At 38.6% G+C, this 8,414-nt stretch overlaps 2 protein-coding genes across 4 annotated transcripts in view; one reads left to right on the top strand and one right to left on the bottom strand.

The window, feature by feature from the left end:
- The first annotated feature begins 303 nt into the window (after positions 1–303).
- Positions 304–2,530, top strand: abitram (actin binding transcription modulator). Of its 2 annotated transcripts, XM_062435719.1 has the most exons (7): positions 304–441; positions 616–667; positions 1,278–1,407; positions 1,511–1,587; positions 1,699–1,768; positions 2,045–2,193; positions 2,232–2,530. In XM_062435719.1, the coding sequence occupies exons 1-6, from the start codon at positions 360–362 to the stop codon at positions 2,180–2,182; spliced, it is 549 nt and encodes a 182-aa protein (XP_062291703.1). In that variant the 5' UTR covers positions 304–359; the 3' UTR covers positions 2,183–2,193; positions 2,232–2,530. The 2 variants fall into 2 exon arrangements, with proteins under 2 accessions (XP_062291703.1, XP_062291702.1); XM_062435718.1 differs by having other exon boundaries at positions 2,045–2,530.
- Positions 2,531–2,801: 271 nt separating this feature from the next.
- ctnnal1 (catenin (cadherin-associated protein), alpha-like 1) overlaps positions 2,802–8,414 on the bottom strand; it is a 52,111-nt gene continuing 46,498 nt past the window's right edge. The window contains exons 15-19 of one of the 2 annotated variants that reach the window (XM_062435717.1): positions 8,176–8,224; positions 7,597–7,653; positions 6,030–6,149; positions 5,282–5,365; positions 2,802–4,200 (exon numbers count right to left, since the gene is read on the bottom strand). In XM_062435717.1, the coding sequence (XP_062291701.1) occupies positions 4,030–4,200; positions 5,282–5,365; positions 6,030–6,149; positions 7,597–7,653; positions 8,176–8,224 (481 nt within the window). In that variant the 3' untranslated portion in view covers positions 2,802–4,029. The remainder of the gene's footprint in view (positions 4,201–5,281; positions 5,366–6,029; positions 6,150–7,596; positions 7,654–8,175; positions 8,225–8,414) is intronic. The other variant, XM_062435716.1, reaches the window with a different exon arrangement.

The raw sequence follows: 8,414 nt of genomic DNA, 5'->3' as shown, positions 1-8,414 counted from the left end.
CAGCATTCAGGTTGTTTTGACAGCTGAGTCTTCAGATGGCCCTTTTCTTAAGAGCTGTGTGCTGCAGTACAGCTAGGTTTCCCCAGCTATCACTGTATGCCATTCTTCTCGAATACATAAATGTGACATCTTTGAAAATTAAAGTATAATCTTAGGTAGTGAGTTCACTTCTTTTAATCCAGAAGAGGCGAGAAAAAACAATATCCGGAACTATTTGCTGCTAAAGCTTTCGGATTCCTTTGAAGGTGGCACCGTCATGTGTGACCCAATTTATTGTCCGTCCAGTAAAGTAGTGGCTAAGTAACTGGTGCACATTGCACATTGCTATTTTTTTATAGCCTGTATTGTGAATACTTTTGATGGACGGCGTGGAGCAAAAGGACACAGAAGCAAATGCGCCTTCAGTTATCGATCGATATTACACACGCTGGTATAGAGCCGGTAAATCAAACTTGAATTAACTGTCTGTCTTGCTAGCTGATGTTAGCTGGTAGGTGGCTAACCTAGCTAACGATACTTAGACTTAGAGACTTAAGAGATGTTAATAATGTTAATAATGCATTTCATTCAAGAGATACTGAAAGCGTTTAAAATTAATTATTGTTTTGTATTTAGATATGAAGGGGAAACCGTGTGAGGACCACTGTATACTGCAGCATTCAAACAGGTAACTGATGCCTAGTTATACACTCAAACTAAGTATGGACTGAGTGACTTTAATATCTTTCTCATTTCAAATGTTCCTTTATTACTATTGGTTACGTATATAGCCCACGTATTGTAATGTTCATAATGTATAGATTGTATTCAATTATTTTTACTCTATTTTGTTTGAATTTATTAGTTTTAGTTTAGTCTAGTTTTGATTTATTTCCTTGTTTCTTGCACTGCTTTAACACGTGAATTTCCCCTCTGTGGATCAGTTAAGTCTTATCTTGACTTCTATTTTATTTTATTGAAAGTTACAGTATACATACTAATTTTAAAAAAAAACACCTATAAATGTAATGCTACCCAATAAAACAACAATACAAAGAACATTCAGGAGGTATACGCTTCATCATAAGGGTGATGTATATATTTAATATGACATTAAAAGACTATTGATTGCATATTACAGTATACAGGTGTTTCAGTTTTTCTGGTCACTCAGTGTATCTCAGTGACTAAATTATGTGTCACACTGGATTTAATCTCCACTCAATGAATGACTAATATTGCAAATTTGTGAGTTGCTTTTTAAAGTACACTTTTAAATTTGTGTTTGCTTTTTCCAGATTATGTGTCATCACTTTAGCAGAGACTCACCCGGTTCTTCAGAAAGGGCGAACAATCAAAAACATCAATTACCAGATCAGTAATGCATGCAGTCGGCTAAACAACAAAGTATCGGGGAAGTCCAAGCGGGTAATTTTATAAAGCTAGAAGCAATTTTGATCTTTATCCATTAATATTTGCATGACACCCTTTTCAAGGCCTTTAACCACCACCATTTGTTTCTATGCTACAGGGGGGTCAGTTCCTTACTGATTTTGCACCTCTGTGTAGGATAACATGCACAGATGAAACTGAGTACACAATCTACAGGTGAGCCCATAATCTGTTTTTAGAAGCATGCATGTTGTGTCCCTCATGCCTGGTTAATTAATATTTTGCCAGTGTGTCTCAATCTGTGACCCAAATCTGTCATCTATTTAGCTGCATCAGGGGTCGTCTTCTTGAGGTCAATGAGAGTATTTTAGAAAGACCTGCTCTTTTGCTGGAAAAGGTAATTATATTTTTTCATCATTATCTTATGTGCATCTTGACACCATCTATATGTTCTTTCTCTGATCATGTGAATTACAAATAATCTACACTGGTACGTTTATTTGCACAGCCTGCATACTCGTCAAATGCCTTTTAAAGTCAACACATTAAAAACACATGTTCTATATTACAGTATAGTCCACGAGGAAAGCACGCCCGCTTCCCCACTAGGATTGAATGTTATCAAAACAAATGTATGTCATTTTCATTTTTTTTGTCTGTCAAACCTGAACAGCCATCCACAGAAGGATACATTGCTGTCATCCTGCCGAAGTTTGAGGAGAGCAAGAGCATAACGGAGAACCTGTTGACCAGAGAACAGTTTGAGAGTGTCGTATCCAAGCGGAGTGTTGCCCAATCACAAACCTCTTGACAGAGCTCATTGTTCTCGCCTTATACCAGTCAGAACTGTTCTGGGAAAGTTTCTCCCTCTACCGCTTCCACCTGGTTCGGTGATGAGTGATGCACTCTCCCGGAAAGCAAAATTTACATGGGTTCACTTCAGAGGGTCTGTTGTGTATAATGCAAGCAATGCACTTTGCTTTTATACATTGAACACATTTTCAGGAAGAACTTGGCTTCCAAGTGCTTTATTTATTGTTTTGTTTTTTCTAATTTGATAATAAAAATTAAAACAGAGCATAACATGAATTCTGTTGTTAAAAACCCCAAATAATCTGTAGTTACGATTATTTTTCTAAAATGTCAATAAAGAAAACCAACAAACAGTGATTTAAGAAAAATATTGTTTATTTTTTGTGTCACTTTTATTAACCTTTCAATTGTCAAAAGAATAGATGGTCCAAAACTAGATCTATGATTTTTTTTTTCACATCTGTAGAGCCACTACAATACCCAGCATCCTTAGCTGCTCTCAAACAGTACAAACATCTCTAAAGCTTAATGTATGTTATTCATTTCAGTCACTGTTGCGCCCTCACCTAGTACCAAAGTCATTATCATACTGTATTCATATATATGTATATATATATATTTATGTATATATATATATAAATGTATGCTTCAAGTACCATATTATACATACCATATACCATTTAATACATATTGGCCTACTAGGCAGCTTCACAAGGATAGTCTTCATAACAAGTACACTTCAAGGCTCCATTTGACGCTTCCATTTCTTTTGTAAGAAAAAAGTGTTACAGTATACTGAATATGATTCGATAATGCTCAGAAAAGTAAAAAGTCCTGTCTTTCCAAACTTATCTTAGTGGTAAGTTTTTATCTTGATCAGCTGATTATTTGGAGAGACAAGGTCAAAACAGAAATAAATCTCCAGTGATGAGTTTTATATTTTAGATTAGAAGCAAGCTGAAGAGGAAAGCGTCTTCACCAGGACAATCATTTGGCATGAAACTGATTTTTGCATTGTTACTAACAGCACATGGTGAACACTCCATAGCAAACGGTATGGAAATTAGACACTGATCACATGTCATGATTGACTTTTAAAATGCTTATCCATAGGAGACTACAATGCAAGTAATTAAGGACACAATGTACCACTATGGCTAACATTACATAACAAGTGTACTTTACAAGCCCATGGCACATTGACCACAGGAGACTCAAACACAGGGTATGGTGATGATGGCATCATGCATGCTGGGTTTTCAGCCATGTCACTGTTTTGTTTTTTGTTTTTTTCTTTTTCAGTTGGCTAAGATGTGCAACACAGTTACGGTACACCACAAAGCAAATATGTTTGTTACACAGAGGCACGTAGTGAAGACAGATATATGGCTGAGTTGAGCATCAAGAGGAGTTTTTACCTGATTTCTGATCAGTTTATCTGCCCAATAGAATACAAATGATAAAAGTAATTCCAAAATCAGGTTTGTGCCAGGCCCCTCTTTGAGGAGGCTCACTTCAAATGACCAAGTCTTAGTGTTGGGTAATTGTCTCCATCTTGTGGACTGGGGTGGAACTGGTGCTTTGGGTAACAAGCTACGGGTTAAACTGCCCCAGAGCAGGGATTGGATCTGCTTTTTCTGCAGTAAACCTTATAATTATTCACTGAGACAGCAAATGCAAACTCTGACAAGGCAACCATCTTCATGCCATGGCTCTGGCCCGTTATAAAGTTGGTGCATGAGGATGAGGGGAGTAAAGTATTTCCTGGATTACATGTTCTCCAGCAAAGTGAGGTTGGCTATGTGATTCTCTGAGGGAGAACAGTGGAGGTGAATGTTTCCTGGATTATTTGCTCTCTAGGAGGTTGAGACCAGTAATGTGCTGCTCCAAGGACTTGACACCGAAGCCGTTGGTATTCTTGCCATTGAGAGCTCCCTCCTCTTTGACAGGTGTGGATGCATCCTGCCTTTCTTTCCAGTCCTGTGGGGAACCCAGGCTGCTCCTCTCTGACTTGTACTGAAAATGGACAGCACAAGAGGAAATTAACAGAAAGAGAAAATATGACAAGAAGATGTAAAAACACACTTTTAGCTACTACAAAAAAATCACACTTGAAGTTGCTAGAACCTATATTTGTCTATAAGCAATGTATCATATGACTACATGTATGTGAGAAGGCTTGCTAGTAGTGATTCTACAGCACAGTTATGGGTCTTTCAGTTTGTTTCGCTTTCAGGGCCTGCAACTTTACTGTTTTAATTCACTCTTACTGTCCTCATTAGTGTCTTTTTTTGGCCACAGCAGGCAGTTGTTTTCAGTGATAAAGTTCTAAAACTAAATGTATACCACCTGCCCAGCTCCAAACAGCAGGCAGTTACAATTACACTAAGTGACACTAGCTGCAGATGAAGGAAGTGGCATATTCAGCAAGTACAGAACTACATTTCCACCAAGAGTTGGAGACCAAAAACTATGCAAGCACATAGCATTCACCAAAGAAAAAAAATTCAAGGCCTCAACTGGTAAGGCAGATAAACTAGTATGGGATGCAAACAAATACATCGAAACTATCAACATTTTTGACCCTAATTAAACCCTGGTAGCATCATGTTTGGTAACAGCAAAGTAATTAAGTACGATAAAAACTTTTGGAATAGAAAAATAGCTGAAATTCCTAATCAGATCACAGAATATTGCATATCACCTGTTATCTCATAATTAAGAGCTCTTTACTCGTAATTCCAAGGTAGTAAGTCATAATTATGGGTGTTTCCAATTAGTTTCTCTGGTGAAGGCAATTCACTTCCCTAAAAAAAAGGAGAGTGAATACTGGACTAACATTTGTCACCTGGCCAGAAATGTTAATTTTGCTCCATATCTGCTCGATGTTAAGGCACATATTTGCAACTTCACCATAAAAAATCAAAATGGTGATAATATGTAAATGTATGTAAAAATGTTGTTGGAGGTTTAATCTTTGTTTTTTTTTGGACTACACTAACATTTCTTTCTCCTCTATTTCAGTAGATTTCCACATAGCTTGCATGAGTGCCAGTCATTCAGTCATGAGTGTTGTGTCCCATTCAGTGGCTGTCACCTTTCTGTTGAGCTTGTTACAGACAGGGAGGAGGGAGAGGACAACAGTCAAAATGCCTCTGGTTTTCTGAATGGATGAATCCACCTTGAGAAAAAGGAGAACACTAGTTTACATTCAGTGTGGATACACAGATACTTACCAACACATCAACCCAGCCGCCCACGCACACATCTTTACATTTCCCATTTTTAATGACCCCTGACAGACTCACTCTCTCATTAATGATAAATGATATAGTGAACATCAGGATAGAGAGACAGAGAGATGGGAGCAAATACATATCAAAGAGACGCTCATTAATCAGAGGACATGCTATTCTTCATCCCGTCCGTTTGATTCCAACCTTTGCCAATATTACAAGGTGACCTAAGGCAACTCATCCCTGCCCAGGATGCTCATTAATTCCTCATAGATTCATTAATGTAATGCCCTGTGTCTGATAATGGTTATATTCACAGATCACTCAAAGATTACGCCATAGCAACTAATGAAGTAACGCGGTTAGTCATGCTCTACTGTGTTCACTGATGCCCAAATGTTGTTGTCTAGGTAGTTTTGATGCTGTCAAAGCTAATTATCCTTTAGTAAGTCTTTTATGTACATAGTCCTGTGTGATATGACTCATTTACTGTGAATCAAACACAACAGACTCTGCAAAAATACGTCATTTATCCATATTAATAACAAGTGTATACACCAACAACAAAAGATGCTAAGGGAGAGATACACACAGGTGTAGTATGGGTACCTTCTGGAAGGTGGCAGTCTTGCCCTGAACAGGAGTCTTGGCCCCCATTTGCAGCTGTTGGCATAATGCCACCAGTTTCTCCATCTCTGTCATCACCGCTGACTTTTCCTCATCAACCAGCTGGAACAGAGAAAAAGACAGACATGGAGCGAGATGTCTTTCAGGACAGCAGAGATGGTTTATGATGGTACTTGCCAGGGAGGGTGGGTTAATATACAGGCATTGATAGATTTACTGGACAGGATTCACAATGATCTTGGTCAAACATGCATCACAAGAAGGAAAAAAGGGGATAAAATAAATGAAAATTGAGTGTTGCTTCATGTAATCCATCATCAACAGTCAGGTCATGATTTACTGCTAAAGTCTGTTATCCAGCTGAGTTAATCCCTAGATCTCAGTCACGGGGGCCATCAATCTACTTCAGTTACATGCATGCACACCGCAAAACACAAGCTCTTTTATTCAGTGTAGCACTACTCAGTCTGACTGACAAAAGTACATAAAACCTCTTAAACCTCAATTAAAAATTCTTAAGCACATTTGCATAAATAGCTTCATAATTTCAGTGAGGGCGACACAGGTGTGCTCTGAGAATGTTTGGCGCCAAAGAAGTATAGGAGAAGAGGATGAGACAGAGGGACTCCATTAGCACCAGTTTGTTTGATGTAATTAATCAGAAAGCGTGAGCCTCTTGATTATGAATTAGTCCTGGGTAGTAGCAGTCAACTCCCCCACCTCCATCCCTTATACACATACAGATGTGCACAAACACACGCACCCACGGATGCAGCAGAGACAAATGGTGGTCATTAATGGCTGTCAAAAAAATGTTTAATTAAATTGGAGGACCTGGGGAAGAAGTTGGTGGAGGGCAAAAGGGAGGAAGGCACCAAGGCTGCATTTATTTATCGGATCTCAACTCAGAGAGGACGAGAGGATGGTGAGAGTGTGTGACAGCCTTAATTTCCTGCTCTCGCTGGGTGATTTATAAGGCGGACCTGGCACCGTGGCATGCCAGGATGGGTGAAATGAGGGTGTGTGTGTATGTGTTTGTGAGAGACATCGTGGGTGGGGGCACAGGTCTGAGTGTGTGTTTGTGTGTGTGTAGGGTAGAAGCTCATCTCTGTGTAAAAGAATATACGCGTTTAATTTCTCTTTTGCTTATTTTTTTCAATTACTGCCTTCGATCATTTCCTGTCAGTATATTTGATCAGATTCTGACAGAGAAGCTCAAGCACACTATAGAAAATAAGAATATTTCCAGATTCTTTTGTTTTCATATTCTTTTGTATTAATTTTACTACTATTTATACATAAAAGCATAAGCCTATCTTTTTGCATTCTTTTAGATAATATGTAACATTATTTACACTTTTGAAGTGCTTGATGTGAAAAAATAGTTGAAAATAGTATTTCATGAGTAGATTGTAATGTTTTGATATTCACTAAACTGTGTGTGTGTGTGTGTGTGTGTGTGTGTGTGTGTGTGTGTGTGTGTGTGTGTTTGTGTGTGTGTGTGTGTGTGTGTGTTCAAGAAAAAGAGATTTATTGCATCAGTAAGTACCTGAGTGGAAAAACTGCGGAGAGATGAGCACAGCTGGAGCCCCTCTTCGGAAAGAACCTCAAGAGAAGAAAAGACAAAATCAAGTAATGCAAATAAAAGAAAAAACTTTTTTTTTAACTTCCACCGGGAAGCAGAAAGCACAGAGTCAGTAAATATTAGAAGATTTTACTTTTTTCTTGGCTCTTCTTATCAGTATGCCTTACCGTCTCTTTCCCCTCTCCTTCCTCTTCCTCCTTTATTTCATTTGCTCACACCCAAATAGAATAAATCCTGCCTGACATTTTGGGGCCTGGTTCTACAAATTACTGCACATTACTGGCATTGATCCCAGTTCAATAGTATACACCCTTCAATGTAATCATGTTATCACCCCATGTGGCCTGCAACAAATTGTACTATATTTCCATCATATTGATAAGTTGTAGTCATGCCCTATATCAGATCTGTGAGAGGCGTGTGGACAAAAGGATGCTAGCATTTACTAACCTATTCATTAGCCAGCCCCAGTATGTCTTTGGTCTAAGTAAAAAGAACCGAAGGTGGAGAGAAGGAGACATCAGCGGATATCGATGCACATACCTCAGCTTGGTGGAAAAGATCTAGTGTTGTTTTCAGCAGCCCCTCCCCTCTGGGAATCAATATGGGAAACACAGAAAATAAGGAAACATGGGTGATGGATGAGGACAAAACACATCCACATCAATCAACAAAAACTTAGATGAATCGCAACGATTTGATTGTAACAATGAGTCACAGCGATGTCAACTTTGTCAGTGTCTCAAACTCTGCCTGGTAAATACCGATAGCTGGGGGCTCGA

The sequence above is a fragment of the Scomber scombrus genome, chromosome 16 (genome assembly GCF_963691925.1).
Source record: "Scomber scombrus chromosome 16, fScoSco1.1, whole genome shotgun sequence".
Classification (NCBI taxonomy): Eukaryota; Metazoa; Chordata; class Actinopteri; order Scombriformes; family Scombridae; genus Scomber; species Scomber scombrus.
Note: the sequence above shows the minus strand (reverse complement) of the source record. Positions and strands in the feature narration are given on the sequence as shown.

What these genes read in the sequence shown, in the direction of transcription:
- abitram (XM_062435719.1), top strand. Translation starts at nt 360, where the DNA reads ATGGACGGCGTGGAGCAAAAGGACACAGAAGCAAATGCGCCTTCAGTT. An exon ending in CACACGCTGGTATAGAGCCG is followed by an intron (nt 442 to 615) that starts GTAAATCAAACT and finishes TTTTGTATTTAG; the next exon opens with ATATGAAGGGGAAACCGTGT. An exon ending in ATACTGCAGCATTCAAACAG is followed by an intron (nt 668 to 1,277) that starts GTAACTGATGCC and finishes TGCTTTTTCCAG; the next exon opens with ATTATGTGTCATCACTTTAG.